General features: G+C 38.9%; 1 protein-coding gene across 4 annotated transcripts in view; it reads left to right on the top strand.

Annotated features, from left to right (window-relative positions):
- NOSTRIN (nitric oxide synthase trafficking) overlaps positions 1-19126 on the top strand; it is an 88921-nt gene that overhangs the window by 37151 nt on the left and 32644 nt on the right. For all 4 annotated transcript variants that reach the window (XM_027865943.1, XM_027865942.1, XM_027865944.1 and 1 more), the window contains 7 exons: positions 1793-1855; positions 2520-2601; positions 3872-3934; positions 9098-9196; positions 14219-14344; positions 18768-18866; positions 18963-19088. In XM_027865943.1, coding sequence (XP_027721744.1) covers positions 1793-1855; positions 2520-2601; positions 3872-3934; positions 9098-9196; positions 14219-14344; positions 18768-18866; positions 18963-19088 — 658 coding nt within the window. The remainder of the gene's footprint in view (positions 1-1792; positions 1856-2519; positions 2602-3871; positions 3935-9097; positions 9197-14218; positions 14345-18767; positions 18867-18962; positions 19089-19126) is intronic.

The following is a 19126-nucleotide window of genomic DNA, read 5'->3' as shown; positions in this document are numbered from 1 at the left end:
GACGGGGTAGTGTTACTGTACCACTAACAGACAATGCTTTAGGGAGAAAAGACATTGCATGAACATAGGTGTAGAGGTAGGAGAGCATAAAAAGTGCTTGGGATATATGAATAGCCCAATTTAGTTATAGCATAAAGACAAAGAAAGGAAGGAAGGAAGGAAGGAAGGAAGGAAGGAAGGAAGGAAGGAAGGAAGGAAGGAAGGAAAGAAGAGAGAGAGAAAAAGAAAAAGAGAGAGAAAGGAAGAAAAGAACAATGATTAAGCACCTGCTATGTTCGAAGTCCCATAGTAAGTACTGGAGATATAATACAAATGTTAATCAACTCCTGCTGTCAGGTGGGAAAAGACAACAAATATAGGAGAGTAGTGGCCAAAGAAGTGAGCTTTGATCAGAGAGGACTCAAGAAGCCTTAAAGCATTGTGTGGCAATGGATGTGACATTGCATGGCAGGGATGGTGAGTAGAGTCATAGAATAGTCGATTTCGTATCCTTTCTAGAGGCAGTAGTGGTTTTGTTACTATTTATTTATTTATTACTATTCCCAGAGCAAAGGGTGGAAATGGGGGCAGGAGAGGGGAGGAGTAGGTATATGACTGCAAGGCTGTTGGCAAGATATCTGGGGCTGATGGGTGGATAGAATGTGGAGCACAATTTGGGCCACCTACATTCAGTTGTTTAGGTTGATAAGAGAAGGTAATTAGGCAAGGTTGTAAAAGTATCATGGCATTAGATTAAGGGCTTAAATGCCAAAAAAACAAGTCTGACATTTCTCAGGGATCCAGAAGAGAATATTTTTAAGCAGATGAGTGTCATGACTAGACCTGTGTATAAGGAAGATTACTTTGACAGTGTTATGAAGTGTGGATCAGAAGAAAGCAAGAGCAGAGGCAGTGAGGCTGTTAGAAAATTGTTATAATGATTCAGGCTGAAGAGGGCCTAGACTAGGGCAACAGAGGCAGAAATATGAAGGAAAGGACAGCTGTGAAAGATGTTGCAGAGTTAGAATTAGCAGGACATGGTCGTTGATTAGATCTGAGAGGGAAGAGGGAAGGGTCAAAGATCACACAAAATTTCAAACATGGGACGGAGTCTTTGGGACAGAAACAGGAAAAGCAGGAGTGCTCAAGGGAAAAGACAATAATCTCAGCTTTGGACATGTGGAATTTGAGATGATGCGAAAGATGGCGCTACAGGGCAGTCAGTCAATCATCAGGTATTTATTAAGCGCTTGCCATTTGGTAGTAGCTTTCTACTTCAGAATCCAGATAGATAGACACATATTTTTAGTTTTATAAATATTTGTTAAAATAATTGACGGATTGGCTCTAGGGTTGCTGGTATCCAACCAAAATGAATGCTTTCATCTTTAAGATTTAGCATTTTTGGTATCTCCTAACACCTAACACCCTCTGCTATCATAATGAAACAGAAACCACTATCTTTACCATCATCACTAATAGATGTATGTTAATGTATTTCCTGGATGCCTGGATTCTCTCTTTTAGTTTTCATCGGAAATGGGTTAAAAAAAAATCTCAAGAAAAAATAAAAAGGCAGGCACAAATTCGATGTGTTTAATGACTGCTGCTGGGTGAATTGTAGCTCCTTCTATTCTAGCATGTAGGATTACCTATGCTTATGGCAAATTTTAATCCTATAAAGAAGTGGCAAGTGGATTGGGGAAATATTTGTACCCACTGCGCACCATGGGGCAGACATGATGCTTTTATTCTATAAAGTTTGTTGTAGAATTACAAACCAGACTCTTTTGCCCCTTGTGTCTACTTCTAGTTGCATTTGTGGTGCCTGGACCTTTGCGTCTGAGAGCATGAAATCAACTGCTGACTTGCATCAGTAAGTGTTAACCACCACCACAATTATTCCAAACCCGAAGGGGGTTTTAAATGTTTTACAATATGTACCATCAACACTTCACATCAGACTTGTCTTGTTGTGTGGAATAGTTACTCTATAAACATACTGGTTTTCCCAGAAAAAAAAAATGGGTGAGTATAAATTCTTTTTTTCCTTGTGTATCCATCCTGTCTTTCTTTTTCTTTCTTTCTTTGTGTCTTTTTTCTCTTTATTTTTATTTTTTAGTTTTCAACATTCACTTTTATAAGATTTTGAGTTCCAAATTTTTTTCTCCCTTCCTCCTTCCCCTCCCCAAGATGGCAAACAATTTGATACAGGCTATACGTGTACAATGACATTAAACATATTTCCACATTAGTCATGTTGTGAAAGAAGAATCAGAGTAAAAGGGAAAAACCACGAGAAAGAAAAAACAACAAAAAAAGAGAAAATAGTATGCTTTGATCTGCATTCAGATTCCATACTTCTTTATCTGGATGAGGATAACATTTTCCATCATAAATCTTTTGCAATTGTCTATCAAATAGTTGGTCATTGTACAGTGTTGTTGAAACTGTGTATAGTGTTCTCCTGGTTCTGCTCATTTCACAGAAAGTGTAAATTCTAACACCATGCTTGCATGTGCTTTACGCTCTGTCCTCAGAAAACTTGGCAAAGCAATTCAGTCAGAAGCGATAAAACCAACTAATCAAATCTTGAGTGCACAAGAGAAGAAGAAAAGAATAGTAAGTCTAATAATTACTGTATTGTTTTGTGGCAGATTTCATTGGCCATTTCAGGGCAACTGGATTGAACTCAATATGGCAGCAGTGATCAATTAATCAATCAACAAGCATTTGTTAAGCACCTACTGTATTCCATGCACTCTGCTAGTCATTAGAGAGAGAAATACAAAGAATGAACAAATCTGTAATATCAAGGAACTTAATATGGGGGAGATAATAGTATATACTCAACAAATGTAAAGAGAATAAATCCAAGCTGAATTAATGTGCAATTTAAGAGTAGGCAGTGCCAAAAATATATGAAACCACAATGCAGAGGATCTCTGATTTTTGTCTGCTTGGGGGGAACTTCTGGTTTGGAAACTCCTTCCTCTGATGTGAATTGCCACTAAATAGATAAATGACTTAGTAGATAAGTCCTGATACATATAGAAGTAGAATGACTTTCCCAGGGTTATGCATCTGTCTGAGGTCACATTTGAATTCAGGTCTTCCCAGCTCCATACCTAGTACTCTATGTACTGGCCCGCTAGCTCCTTAATGCCTACTGCAATCGCAGGGAATGCTGTAACAAGTCAAGTCAATAAGATTTATTTTGTACCTATCCTGTATTGTAGTAGTTACAGAAGACAGAAAAACAAAACAAAAAGCAGTTCCTGACCTCAAGGAGCTTATGTTCCAATGGATCATAAAAGGATCATTGTGTTTCCTAATTCACATTTGTTGTTCCGTCATTCTCAGTCATGTCTGACTCTTTGTGACCCCATCAAGGTTTTCTTGGCAAAGATACTGAGGTGGTTTGCCATTTCCTTCTCCAGCTCACTTTATAGATAAGGAAACTGAGGCAATTAGAGTTAAGTGACTTGCCCAGGGTCACACAGCTCAATAAGAGTCTGAGGCCAGATTTGAACTCAGGAAGGTGAGTCTTCCTGACTCTGTGCCCTAGCTCTCGATTCACTGTGCCACCTACCTGCCTTTCCTAATTCACACACATTTCTTTCAAGTTTTTACAAGATTTCAAAATTTCTTACATCATTAAATTATTTGGGAGTAAAACTTGGATCTTTTCCATATCTTGCAGACAGTAAAACACACAAGAACCAAGATAACTTGGGCTCTTTTCTTGGGAAAGGCATCTGTTGATGGGTTTGGAAATCTCAATGAATTGTGGTCAAGTTCCTGCAGGGCTTTTTGAAGCTAGAATAGTGACTCACTGAGAAGAAAGCACTTTTAAAAATGAAAAACTTTTGTTGTTTTTCTCTCCAATAAGCTGGATAATGAAGTTGACAAGATGGCGAATCTGGTTATTAACAACTGGAGTCAGCAAATTAAGGCAAGTTCCCACACATTGACCTTTGCATAAATTTGTTTGTAGAGTATGTGTATGTGTGTGTATAAATGTGACATTGTGTATTAATGTTAGAATTCTGTTAGAGAAAACCATCTCCTTATCTGAGTAGATGTGTATATATTTGCCTCCCTGTCCAATAATCCCTCAATCTCCATCTCCCACAGAAATAAAGGGGAATGGTTTTGTGTGTGTTTAAAGAGAGTAACTGCACTGAACCTGCTGCTGTGTCCACATGTCCAACAGGCCTGGACTGCAGATGGCCTTAGTTATTTCCTCTCTGACTTCCTGTGCAAAGCAACACATCTGGCCCACTGACCCTCTATTTAGTTGAGTCTAATAATAGATTATGTATTTCTAATTCTTCCTGGCTTGCATAGCATGCCAGAATAGAACCACAGTGGTATGTACTGTATTGAATTCTATATTGAAGCCCTACTTTTTGGATTGGGTAAGTGGATATGGATGGGTATGTGAGGATAAGTACATAGCATGAAGCAAGAGTCTTGGCACTCCCTACTCAGAATAAAAAGCCTCACTACCTTGTGAATCGCAGAAATAAATGTTGACATTTCCTGGTGCTTGAAGGTTTGCCAAGCCCTTGACAGATGCATCATATCATTTGACCCTCTCAACCATCCAATAGTAGATAGTGCAGGTGTTATTGTACCTGTTATCAAGGGCAGGATTCAAACCAAGGTTTTCCTGGCTCCATGTCTGTTTCTTTCCCCAAAATGCCATGTTGCCTCTCAATCAGTGAAGCTCTTTCTTATTCATTCTCCAAATGATTATCATGCACCTCTTTTATGTATCATAGCACCATTACTAAAGGCTGCTGAGGGGTAAATCAATAAAAGCTTCTGTCTTTGTTCTCCAAGAGTTTACAGTTGAGCTGTAGTGACAGCACGAACACGGTAGGTAATATGTTAATACTAGGCAAAATTGGCAGCTGTGGTACAGGGGAAAGACTGATAGCTTTGGAATCCAGAAGATTTGACTTCAAATCCCAACGTAGCAACTTTCTACCTGTGTGTCCTTAGGCAAGGTGAGTTGTTTGTATGGACTTCAGTTGCCTTATCAGTAAAATGAGGGGGCTAGAACAGGTGACTGTTCATGTCCCTCCTGATGCTAAATCTGTGATTCTGAAGGCAAGGTTTTGCAGGTTCTTGGGTAGGGCAGTGATGGATGGATGGAAATTATATTTGAAGGTGCTTATTCTAGCAACTGGTTATAAGGTAGAGTTAGGAAGGAAGAAGTTTGAAACAGGGAGAACAGCTAGAAGGATGAGACAACGTATTCTATGAGACTCCAAATACATTACCCTCAACAAGAGGTTTTGTAGTGACAAGCAATGTTGGCAACCTCCACCTTCATTTTTTAAACCTGAGCCCCTAAACTATGTCCTAGGAGATGGGGTCCAAAGGTAGTGTCGAGCAACAAAAGTTCCTTTGTGATATAATGGGATCATTTCTACTTTTAGGATTTCCTATGATGCTTCCTGTAAAATTGGAGACCTCTTTAGAACCAATAAGTTAAAATACTGCTCTTAAAAATTAGTTATTATACTAATACAAACTGAGTAATGCATATCACAATCAAAAGGAACATCTTTACAGTAAATACTCTCTAAAACCAGTCTGATTAACTAGCGTTTTTACTTATTGCTCACTCTTGGAATTAGGAACTTCTCTAAAGAATGTTTTTTAAGAATTTCTAATCTATGGATAGAGCACTGGCCCTGAAGTCAGGAGTTTAAATCTGGCCTCAGACCAAACACTTGACACTTACTAGCTGTGTGACCTTGGGCAAGTCACTTAACCCCAATTGCCTCACTAAAAAAAAAAAAAAAGAATTCTATTCTAAGAATGAGGGTCTAGATCTATGATCCCAAAGGCAAGGTTTTTTTTCAGGTTCTTGGGCAAGGTAGTATTGCCCTAAATGTGGAAACACAGTGGACAAAAAGCCAGAAATAAGGCCTGAAGAGCTAATGATGTTTCCTAAAACAATTCTTTAGGGGATCTGGGATCTCATAGACTTGGGTATTCCCTCCAAAACTACAGATCACGACCCGGCCATTCCTCCCCATTCTGTGGGAATTCTCATGCACATCCTCCCATAAATTCACAATAGAAGGTCCACCACCATGCTTGGGGTCTTCTTTGAATTCTCTTGGCATTCCTAATGTAGCACCTGGGCTTTCCCTCATTTTCCCATGTGACCAAACTCTTTAATTTTTTGATGGCATCGTTCACATAGCCTGAGAAGCCTAATTCCTCATCTGTAACATGTTGTAATCTGATCACACCCACCATGTGCCTTTTCATTGCCCTTTGGGTGACTCTCAACTTTGATTCTACAGAGACTGTAATGTTCCATGACTCAGAGCCACATGACATCACTGGCAGAATATCGGGGTTAAAAAAAGAAGTTTCTCTTTGTTTCAGAGAATGGCTTGGGGTCATTTAAAGAACTTTGTAATTTCCCAATTTCTAAGTAAATAATTTTATTTTTTGCAAAGCATGGTGGAAGTGCAAAGCATAAAGTTCTGAAGATGGAGATTTTGCTCCATGGTTAGAATCAAAGGAATCTGGATATAAAGGGCTTACAGAACCAAGTGCTTCTCTCCAATACTGACCTATGTGTTCTCCCTTGAATCCAGCTGTCTAAAAGGAAACCATTGATCCTTTCTCCCTTGAGCAACATTTCAGGGACACTATACACATTAAAATTGTTCCAGCTTTGTTTCTCAAGGTGAATGCTAAAGAGAAAGGAGGATAGAGCTGTGGTTATTTATTTTTATAGTATTCCTAGAACTAGAATGAAAAAACATTTGGTAGTCATTTAATTCAAAACTATCTCAGGAATGGACAATTGGAGACAACTGTCCTATCCAAACAAAGCTCTAACAGCTAATTTTATCTCCAGAGAACATTCAGACTGATTATAGACAATACATAAGGTCTTATGAACCTAACCTCAATCTTTACACACGCCCAGGTTTTAAGCATTATTAGCCTCAGGTGATTTACAGAAAGTTGGCACGTGGATTTATTACGATCCTAGGATACCAGCCAAAGTAGTAACCCTTTCTCCTTTAAGAAAACAAGTCATTCCACAGGACATCTGTCAGATACCTAATTGCTCAAAGAGAGTTGTCTAATTCTGGGCAACACAGAGGATTTTTTTCCCTTCTCATAGAATTTTTAAGGGAGCCACAAATTCATTTAATAAATATTTATAAAGCATCAATAATGGGTAAGGTATTATGCAAAGCAATGAGTACACATAGATAAAAAGTAAATGGTCCCTGCCTTCAAGGAGCTTATATTCTACTGGGGAGTAATGACACATATATGGTATGACTGATATAATAAAACTATAAGTATAAGACAAAATGAAATGTGATAAAGGCCAAGACAAGCAAGGGGAGACCCAGACAAAGTGCTCAAGGATATGGTTGCAATCACTTCTAGCTAGCAGAATTGTGGAAGGCTTCATGGAAGAACTAGGACTTCAGCCAGGTTTTGAAAGAAGAAAGGAATTTCAATAGGCAGAAATAAGGAGAAAGCATGGGTCCCAAGGGGGATGTCCTGAATTAATGCCTGGAAATGAGAAAGTGAAAACAGAGAACACAATTGGCTATGACATAGTGTATGAAGGGGATTAATTGGAAATAAGGTAAATTGGAGCTAGCTTGTAGAGAACTTTGAATGGAAGAATGAGTAGTAGTTTGTGTTTTATGATATAGTTTTGAGGCCACTGAAGATTTCTGAGCCAGGAGAATGACATGATCTGACTTGTACATTAGAAAGATTGTTTTGGCAACTGTGGGAAGGAAAGAGTAGAGTAGAGAGGGACTTGTTGAAAGTAATGAAAGCCTGTACAAGGATGATGGATTTAGAATCTAGAGGACATGAGTTCAAATCTCAGCTCAGCAACTCTCTACTTGTGTGGAAGTATAAAAGAAAGGATAAATGTCAGAGATTCGGGAGAATTAGAGTTGACAGGATTTAGCAATGGTTTGGTTGTGGGATGATGTGGTATCACCAATAAAAATGAAGAAATTGGGAGAAGGAAAAGATTTCTAGGGGAAGATGAATTCAGCTTTAATCATGTTGAATATGAGGAACTAGCAGAGAAGTCAGGAAGGAAAGTAAAGATTAAGGCTGTATATTTGGATATCATATAAATAAAAGTGAAGGTGATAAAGGACACCATTGTAAATGGATAAGATCATTATGGGAAACAGTGTAAAGAGAAGACAAAAAAAGAGCCGGATTGTAAGTCCTCGCTTAGGGGTGGAAGATGAGGAACAAACCAATGAAGGAGACTGAAAGGAGCAGTCAGACAGGGAGAAGGCAAATTAAAAGAGAAGGTGCCATAGGAACCAAGGGACGAATGAGTAGGATGGGATGGTCAATGGTGTTAAGTGCTACCGAAATGTCAAGGAGAATGACGCTGAAAAAGGGCAATTGGATTTAACAATTAGTTAAGAAGACACTGGTGACGTTGGAGAGAGAAGTTTCAGTAGAGTGGTTGGATTGAAGTCCAGAATGTAAAGGGTTAAGTAGTGAGTAGACAGTGAGGAAATAGATGAAATGAGTGTTGTACTCTTTTTAGATATTTAGAAGTAAAGGAAGAGTGATATCAAATAATAGCTTGAGGGTATAGGAAGGTCAAGAGAAGGTTATTATTATTGTTATTATTATTATTATTATTATTATTTGGGGGGCAGGGGAAGGAAGACCTAAGCATATTAGTAAGCAGCACAGAAGGAACCAAAGGAGACTTTTATAGCCTCCTTTTGCATGGTTTCCAAGACAGAAAGCCAACATCCATCCTGGCATTTCTCTGTAGCAAACAACCTTGCGCTAAAGTAATGTTTTGGAACCTTGTACAGCCTTCAGCATTTCAGCAAAATTTACAGCCTTCTCAAGAGCTCCAAATATATTAAAAACATATATACTGATTCTCAGGACAAACTGTTAGCTTCTGTAATGTTTTAGTGGCAGGTTTGGGGAAGAGGAACCAAAAATTAGCCAGTCGTTAAAACTATTGTCATAGACACGATTAATCTGAAAATAGAGCAGCTTAGCTTTTGACATACCATTCTGCTCTTTTTAAAAGTTTTGATGTTTTTGATTCTAGGCCAAGAAGAAATTAATGGTGGAAACCAAGAAGCATGAAGCTCTTTTCCATTCTGTAGAAAGTGCCAAGCAATCGGTGACTGAGAAGCAGAAGCGAAAGGTACCTTGTCATAGCCAATTGTGTCGATGCCAGATGTCTTCCTGAGATGGATGTACTTACTCTCCTTGGTAGCAAAAGGACTCCTTCCCCCTGGAAATCTATTTATGATTTTATCAGTTTTTCAAGGTTGATTCCAAATTATTCTTGTTCAATGTGTATTTTAAAAAGATGTTATTTTGTGGGGGAGTCAGGGGACAGATAACTAATACACAATAAATAGTAAAAATTTGTTGTTGTTCAGTCATTATGGTCGTGTCTAACCCCATTTGGGGTTTTCTTGGCAAAGATACTAGAATGGTTTGCCATTTCCTTCTCCAGCTCCTTTTACAGATGAGGATACTATGGCAAACTGGGTTAAGTGACTTGCCCAGGGTCACACAGCTAATAAATGTCTAAGGCTAAATTTGACCTCAGGAAAATGAGTACTCCTGATTTCAGGCCTGGCACTCTATTCACTCTGCCACCTAGCTACCCAAATAATAAATAGACTGTGTATTTTTCATTAAAAAAGGAGCACCTTGAAGAAAATAGGAACAGTGCAGGTACAGTCTTCATATGTTGTGCAAACAAAGGCAAAATTGAACTGCTGTTTGCTCTGGTGAGGTACTGGCGATAACTTGGGTTCTGTGTCAGTATGATTTTACAGGGTTGTAGTTTTTTGCAAATTCTAGTCTTCCTCACTTAAAGACTTGGCCATAGGGTGACAAGTAGGGAACAATGAAACAGCTTTAGAGAAAGCCAAAGAACCTTAGCGTGATAAAATACCAAGTACTAGTAACAGTCTTAGGTGTTTGGAAGGAAGGAATGAAGGAAGCAAGCATTTATCAAGTACCTTCTATATGCCAGGCACTGTGCTTGGTGCTTTACAACTATTATTTCATTTGATCCTCACAACAACTCTGGGTGGTAGGTGCTATTATTATCCCTGTTTTACAGTTGAGGAAGCTGAGGCAGACAGAAAAGTCAAGTGACTTGGCCAAGGTCACATAGCTAGCAAGTGTCAGAGGCTGGATTCCAACTCAGGTCTTCCTGGTTCCAGGTCCCATACTCTATCCACTGCACTACCTAATCCTATGGCAAGGAAAAATAGTGCCTTAACATAGAAAGAAAAGACTGTTGGGGGAATTTAAGTTATGGAGTTCCCAATCTCCCCCGAATTAGCAACTTTGGGGCTCGACAAAAGCTTGTGATGATCTCCCACCTTCCTCCAATAGGCCCCCTAATGGAACCACAGCTTTTCCTTAGATCACAGAGGCAGTGTTGCCTTGCTTTTATTTGGTAACTCTTTTAGTCCCCAAACTGAACAAAGATATTGGATTCATTTTCTCATCTAAACTAATCATGAAAGTAATGGTTGTATGAGAACTAGCTTTGGCATCAAGAATTAATCAACCAATAAGCATTTATTAAGTGCTTTCTGTATGCCAGTCACTGCACTAAGGTTGAGGAATACAAAGCCTTTGCCACAGAATTGTGCCCAGGGACAAGTTCCTTAACTTCCTAACTACCCCAGGCCACTCTTTAAGGCTAAATGACTAGTTTACTTCAGGACAGGGTGTTCTTCCACCAATAAATCCCTGCAGCAGATGTGTCAAAAAGGTAGCTTTACCCATGTACCAGCACTCCTGGGAGCAACCTGAATGACTGGGAAAATTTTAACAAAATAAATAAAATACAATAAAACATAGATAATATTATATTTTAAAACCAAGTCAATATACCACTGGCAGAGATCCTGATGTATGGACCCTGTTTCTATTTGAATTTGACCCCACTGCCCTATAGTGATGAAATCACAGACCTACACCAAGGGGAAAAACAATAAACAAACAAAAAAAAATGAAACCAAGCCACCCTCAGCCTCCAAACCTTCCTACAGCTCTCAATGTTCTGGACCATAAAAATGGAAGGGGAAAAATTCAACCTTCAAGGAATTGGTTCAGTAAAAGATCCTTAAATCCTCACTGAAGGTATTTGCAAAGTTCTTCAAGCAAGAAGTTGAGCATAAAGAAATGTATTTCACTTTTTCTGGCTTCATTTGATAGGAATTTATAGAACAGAAGCAATTCAAGACTTCAGGACCTAGTAATTATGCAGACAGACTAAGCTCAGGTTTCATAGGTGACTGAGATTTCATTAGTGGGAGTACCAACCTAGTCAAGAGGGCTTTGAAAACAATCATTTAGCCAAACATCACCATGGCCAGCTAGGTGGCACAGTGGATAGAGCATTGAGATTCATGCTCAGGAAGACTCATGTTCCTGAGTTCAAATCCAGACTCAGATATTTACTAGCTGTGTGACCCTGGGCAAGTCACTTACCCCTTGTTGCCTCAGTTCCTCATCTGTAAAATGAGCTGGAGAAGGAAATGGCAAACCACTACAGTATCTTTGCCGAGAAAACCCCAAATGGAATCACAAAGAGTCAGACACAACTGAACAAACAATAACCATGGTCACACTTTAATTTTTTTCAAATGCTCCATTAGAAGATAAAAAGTATTCCATTTGATTCCACAAACATTTATTTAACACTTACCATGTACACAAAAAGACTGTGCTTGTCGCTGGGGATAGGCAGTTAGGTGACATAATGGATAGAGTGCTAGGGCTGGAGTCAGGAAGACTCATCTCCTTGAGCTCAAATCCAGCCTCAGACACTTACTAGCTGTGTGACCCTGAGCAAGTCACTTAACCCTGTTTGCCTCAATTTTCTCATATGTAAAATAAACTGGAGAAAGAAATGGCAAACTGCTCTAGTGTGTTTGCCAAGAAAATCTCAAATGGGGTCATGATTATTTGGACATGACTGAACAGCAACAACAACAAAGTCAGGAGGGATATAAAAATAAAAACAGAACAGTTCCTGCCCTTAAGAAGTCTCCATTGTAATGAAATAATACAACATGTACATGAATAAATACAAAATCATTTCAAGAGGAAGAGAGTACTTACACCCAGGGGTTTCAGGAAAGGCCTCCTGTAGGAAGCTGTATATTGAAGGGAAGGGTGGTTTGGGGTACTTGAGCTCTAGAAACCCACTCTGTATTTTATTTTTTTATTATTATTGTTATTATTTTTGCTTTCTGGTGAGGCAATCAGGGTTAAGTGACTTGCCCAGGGTCACACAGCTAGTAAGTATCAAGAGTCTGAGGTCACATTTGAACTAGGGTCCTTCTGACTCCAAGGCTGGAGTTCTATCCACTGAGCCACCTAGCTGCCTCACCACTATGTCTTTTATAGGCCACCCAAGTGACTGTCAAGCAAATGAAATAAAACAACAAAATGAGCCTGAGAGAAATCGCATCTGTTGTTAAGGTTCAACTTTTTGGATGAATGTTCTTTACTACATAGCATCACTCATAATGTTCTTAAATATAAAGTGGGTGAGATTGAAAAGCTTTTAAACTGTATCTGTGCATTTAGAGGAAGCATTTCATATTATCCTCTTCTAAGAGACGCTGAAACACCAGCAATTTCCCTGCCTTCTTATGTCTCATGGGTCTCGTGGTGTTAAGGAGGGTGGGGGAGGGTAAGGGAGATTTGAAAGGCCCTGTAACATAAAGAATGTGAATGTGGAATAGCAAGTTGTACAAAACAGATTTGCAGTTTCATGTGCAATCATCTTATTTTATTATACTATGTTATGGAAATGCTTGTTTAATTCCATAAATTAAAAAATAATAAATAAAACAATATTTTAATAAAATATTTAATACATATTTTATAATTTTGTATTTATAATATTTATATAAATAATTAATAAAGAAAATTATTTCATAAAATAAAAATAAACAATGATAACAATAAAATATTACTATAGATAATGTAACAAAATATTATAAAAATAACAATAAAAAATGAAAATATTACCTAGAAAAAAATGAGAATGTGAATATGGAGTTAGGAGAAACCTGTCCTACCAGTATGACTCCCTGCATGACCATGGGCAAGGTACTTTCCTGATTTTCAGTTTCATCTTCTGTAATATGGGGGATGATAATAATACTGATAGTGGCCTAGTTGAACAGAGTTCAATAGCACATGTGAAGTGCCTTGTAAACCTTAAAATGCTACGTAAATGTCAGCTATTGTTTTTACTGCATATTCTGTTGGGGTGCAGAAGAAGCTTCAGGTTCCTCATCTACAAAGTGGGGAGCTGGGGGCGGAGACTGAACCAGATGTTTCCTAAGTTCCCTTTCTATTCTCAGATCCTGGTCTTCTCTTCCTTCCCTGAGCTGGGAGGGCTGAGGGGGTGAGGATAGAGAAGGTATATGGTCACGGTCACTAACTGAGAGATTTAGTATAGTATGGGAGTTAGAGATAGAAGAGGCATTAGAGCTAAAGTCCAACAACCTCATTTTACAGGTGAGGTGTTTGAGGCATAGAGAGGTAAATTGGCTTGCTCAAGGTCCATGCAGATTGTTAGTAGCAGAGTCTGAAATTAAATTCAGGATATCTGTCTCCAGGGGCAGGTAGGTGGCAGAGTGAATAGAGTGCCAGGCCTGAAGTCAGGAGGTCCTGAGTTCAAATCTGGCCTCAGACATTTACTAACTCTGTGACTCTGGGCAAATCATTTAACTCTGTTTGCCTCAGTTCATTTGTAAAAGAAGTTGTTGAGACGTAAATGGCAAACCAATTCAGTATCCTTGCCAAGAAAACCCCAAATGGGGTCACAAAGAGTTGTTCACAACTGACACTACAAAACAACAGCAAAATCTGCCTCCATATCCAGTATTTTTTTCACTATATCATATTCATTGAACAGGTAATACTTTGAGATCTTGATCTACTATCTGGGAAAACACCTCCATGAGTTAGTTACAAATAAGATGCCAACCTGAATTGGCAGAGGAAGTTTCCTACTCTGAGAGTTCCTATCTCAATGAAACCTCAGGCCTAGTCCCTATCCCTATCTATGAAACACCACCTAACAGGACCAAACAGAATTCTTCCTGCAAAACTGCAAAGTGCTTTGCTAATATATCAGTGAAAATGTAACTGATCTTTTTTTCTTTTTTAGCTGCTCAATAAACTTAAAAAATCAACAGAGAAGCTGGCAAAGGAAGATGAAAGCTATTACCAAAAAAACATAGCCGGTTATACAACCAGACTCAAATGGGAGGCCACTTTACAAAACTGCTATCAGGCAAGTTATACATTGGATGATTTTCTTCCTAGGGGCCTACTGATAGAGTCTTGACAACCAGAGATCAGAACTGTAGCTAAGAGCACCAGTTTCTACCCTAGGCTCTGATTAATCTTGTGGTCTCTACCGTAGGCTCTGCTATTGATAGGCCTTATGACTTTCAGACAAATGGCATTTCTTCTCCTTGCTTCTGTTTCCCTAGTGGTACAATTAGTTGGGAATATTTATTAGTCAAGTCCAATATTATTGGTTGGGGACTCTTCATTTGCTTTGTAGGATCAGAGCAGTGCTAAGTTATTTCTAAGGAGTAGGAGTCCTAATAAGGCTAAGGGATATTGGGGCAGTAAGGGAAGAAGCTTGGGACATGAGAGAAAAGAAGAGAGGGGAAATGAGGCCCAAATTAAACTTAATTAGACTCCCTCACTGTATCTTTGGAAGGGTTAGAAGGAACAAAAAGTTTTGTTAAGGAGAAAGATGAACTTAAAGAAAAGTAGGATATGAAAGATGGAAAGGATAAAAGCATACAAAAGAGATAGGAGGAATTGGTTTTTTGATTTCTGCTTTTAAACAAAAAGCATGCACTTAATTAGCAATTAAGAAGCATTTATTAGGACCATTCTGCTGCATCCTTTCTTTTGTATTTTTGGGATTTTTTGAGTTCCTTACTATGGGAGGGATACAAAGAAAAAGCAAAAATGGCCATTGCCCTCATGGAGCTCCCATCCAATGGGAGAGACAACGTGTACATGCAGAGTCATATACAAGATTCTAAGGTCTTAATAATATGATTGTGAAATGATGTTGGTCCAGACAACCTATGATTTCTAAGGTCCCTTCCAACTCAAAATCCTAAAATCTCCTAGTCAGGAGGTATGTTTATATTTGATAAGCTTCCTTGAAAAAGAAATGTGTGTGTGTGTGTGTGTGTGTGTGTGTGTGTGTACACACATGGAAAAGTTGGATTTAGAATAAGGGCACTTAGATTCAAATCCTGGATTGGCCATTTCTGACTTGAGTATCTTGGAGGAAGTCACTTGATTTCCCTGGGCTTTGGTTTCTTCTTCTATAAAATGAAGGAGTTAGATTAGATCACCTCTAAGACCTCTAGGGGCAGCTAGGTGGCACAGCGGATAAGAGCACTGGGCTTGGAGTTGGGAAGACCTGAGTTCAAATTCAACCTCAGAAACTTCCTAGCTGCATGGCCTTAGACAAGTCACTTAACTTTTATTTGCCACTGGAGAAGGAAATGGCAAACCACTACAGTCTCTTTGCCACAACTGAACTATAATAACAAGATCTCTACACTGTCAGACTATGATCTTATCATCCCTAGTCCTATTCTCCTAAGTGATTCTTCTGTTACCTGATCCCAGACATTTTTTAATCTGAGCAACAGCAAAGCACACAAAGAAATGAATGGTGCCTGAGAAGTTTCTGGAAACAATTGTGACCAAAGGAATTTGGATTCTGTGTCTTACAGGAAACACACAGCTCCCTCCTGAAACTGCATTGCTGATTCACCTTCGGCAGGGTTTCAAAGAAGTCTCTTGGCACCAATTTAAATTTAAATTTTATTTGGTACAGATGCTTATAGTAGACCATTAGGACAGGTAGATGGCCCTAGATTATCCAAGTTCTCTCTTTTTTAAAAAAATTAATGATCAGATTTCTTTTATTGTCACAAAGTTTAATACTTGCCCTCATGCATATAATATACTCACATAAAAGAGCAAAGGGCCACTATTCAGAACAGGGCCTCAGGTCCTGACATGCTGGAAAGCTTAGGCTAAGTGATGGAACATATTTCTGTTGTCCAAGGACCAGCCAAGTGAAGGGCAAGTAAGCCGATTTGCCAGAAGATTGAACCAACTGACGAACTTTTCAAGCCACAAAATCATACAGAAACCATCCACCAAGGCATGAAGGGGTTGCAATCTGCATCGATGAAGGGATCAATCAATCAACCAACCAGATATTATCAAGTGCCTACTATGTACCAGCATTGTGCTAGGGATATGCATCATTGTTGTGTCATTCAGTTGTTTCAGTCTTGTCTGACTCTTCATGACCCCTTTTGGGGTTTTCTTGGCAGGGTACTGGAATGATTTGCCATTTCCTTCTCCAGTGAAAATACAAGTACAAAGAATAAAATAATCCTTACTCAAAAGGAGCTCACGTGCCACTGAGAGAAATAACAAGAGTTATTATAACAAAATAACACATACACATGAATATGCATACATATATACACAAGCACCCATACATACATATGTCTCCATCATAAATATAAAATTAATGCTTCACATTTAATATCTTGAATGAGATTTTGTTGTTGTTTAGTTGTTTTCAGTCATGTCCAACTTTTCATGACACCATTTGGGGTTTTCTCGGCAAAGATAGTGGAGTGATTTGCCATTTCCTCCTCCAGCTCATTTTACATGTGAGAAAACTAAGGCAAAGAGGGTTAAGTAACTTGCTCAGGGTCACCCATAAAGCTAGATTTGAACTCAGTGCTTCCCGACTCCAGGCCTAGCACTATCCACTGTGCCACCTAGCTGAGATAATATATCTTTATAAGCACTATATAAATGCCAGCTATTATTTTCAAGTTTAATAAATACAAACTAGCTAAATACAAGGTAGTTGGTGGGGAGGACGCTAATGGTTGGGAGAAGCAGAAAAGGCTTCGAGAAGAAGATGGTGAATGAGCTGCATGTTAAAGGAAGACGATAGTACAAAGTGGAATTAAGAAGTGAGTGCATTTCAGCCAAACAACATGGCCAGGGAAAAGGCATGGAGGTGGGAAATGAGAGGTTGGATGTGAGAAACAAAGAAAAGACTAGTTGGAGTTGAAGAAGGATTTGAACCCAAGTCTTCCTAAGTCCAAGACCGGTATTCTAACCACTACATCATGCTACCTTTCCCATGATATCAACCTCAGAAAGTTAAGGATATATTTTTACACTTTTCTGTCTTCCTCAATAACCTGTTATGGTCTTATAGCCCACATATTTATGCAAAACAAAAATATCATTGCTAAGCAACTCCTGTTATGATAAGCCAGGAACAGCCCAGTCCAGCTTTGCTAAAGGAATGAATTGTGAAGGTCAGAGATTTTGTCTTGGGCACCCTCCCCCTTCCACATTCAGTGATCCCTTTATCCCCACTTAATATATCCTCCCTTGACCTTCAGGCACTTCATAAATTCATAAATTCTCGAAAAGCCTCCCTATGGCCCCTCTCCCAGGCCTGCCTTTCCTAGGCAGTGCTCTGGTCCTCCTTCCCCATCCTCCACCCTAGAAAAAGCACCAGTTGCATGTCTCATCCTACAAGGAGCCACTTTCCTGTCACACTGAAAAGGCTCCAATCTGCTTATTCATGCCAACGTATGAATAATTTATAAGGCTTAATGTGTTACTCCTTTTAAGGACCCAATTTTTAACAGAAACCTATTCCCTAATAACCTAAAAAAATAAATTTCTCAACATAGAAATCTGGTCCTTAGCAATTATCTTGCTAAAGGAGATATTTTGGGGTTGGAATTTCTTCCCTTCAAATCTCACTGGTTAGGTTGACATATTCCACCTACCCCTCAAACCAGCCCTAGGCCCTCAAACACCCTGAACTTACTGCTACTCTGAGTATTACTATCAACTAAATGGGTTGTAACAAGGTTGTAATAATACAAATGATAACAAAGCTAGTATTTACATAGCACTTTAAGGTTTGCAAAGCACTATACATGTGATATTTCATATGTATATAACCCTGTGGGGTAGATATTATTGTTATTATTCCTATTTTATAGATGAGAAAACTGAGGTTAAGCGGCTTGCCCAGGTCATATAGTAAGTGTCTTGGGAAGGATTTGAATTGGCGCTGCCCCCAAGTCCAGCACTCCATTCCTCTACCACCCAGCTGAAAACAGGGACCATGCCTTAAGTTTCATCTCTTCCAAGTTGCGTTACACAGGGTCTTTCATATAATAGATGCTCAGTAAATATTTACCAATTGATTGATAAAATGAATTTCATAGATTCAATCAAGGATCACATGTCTTTTCTACCCCATTTCTTTGGATTTATGGAAATTCTACTTTCTCCATTACTGCTTTCCTCTCCTTTCACCTGCTTTGTGGCTCCCAGGCAACATATGGCAGGTGGCTAATATGGCAGGACCCAAAGGAACCTGAAAAAAAGTGTCTGAGGTATACTAATCTTAAAGGTGGATCCATGAGACAGTCATGGAAGCATTTTCAACCCCTGGGAAATCTCCACTGGACGGGAGTTTTATGAGCCATTCAATGGCATTATGATGACTGAGTAGTGCTTCCTTTTCCCAGAATGCTCAGTGTGATGTTATATCAACCTGGCACCGTTATTGGTTCATGTCTAACTTAATTGGATTTTATTGTGTTTTTTAGAATGTCCTAGACTTGGAGAAGGAAAGAATTCAACTGCTATGTAATATCTTAAACCAATACAACCAACATGTTTCCATTTTCGGACAAACTTTGACCACTGTGAGTATTGAAGTTTCTTTGTCTCTAGTTATGCTTAAGGCAAGAAGTTTTCTACTTCACTTACCACTGATATCCTGCTTTCCTCCTTTATCACAGGGTCACACCCAACTCCACTGTGCCATCAGCAAGATTGATGTTGAAAAAGACATTAAGACTTTAATGGAAGACACTGCAATTTCAACTACAGAGGAAAAATCTGAATTCTTATTGACTGATTACTTTGTAAGTACGGAATTATAGGAAGCAACATTCACTGGCAA

This window comes from Vombatus ursinus, unplaced genomic scaffold (genome assembly GCF_900497805.2).
Source record: "Vombatus ursinus unplaced genomic scaffold, bare-nosed wombat genome assembly UNPS02014779.1, whole genome shotgun sequence".
NCBI classification, from domain to species: domain Eukaryota; kingdom Metazoa; phylum Chordata; class Mammalia; order Diprotodontia; family Vombatidae; genus Vombatus; species Vombatus ursinus.
Note: the sequence above shows the minus strand (reverse complement) of the source record. Positions and strands in the feature narration are given on the sequence as shown.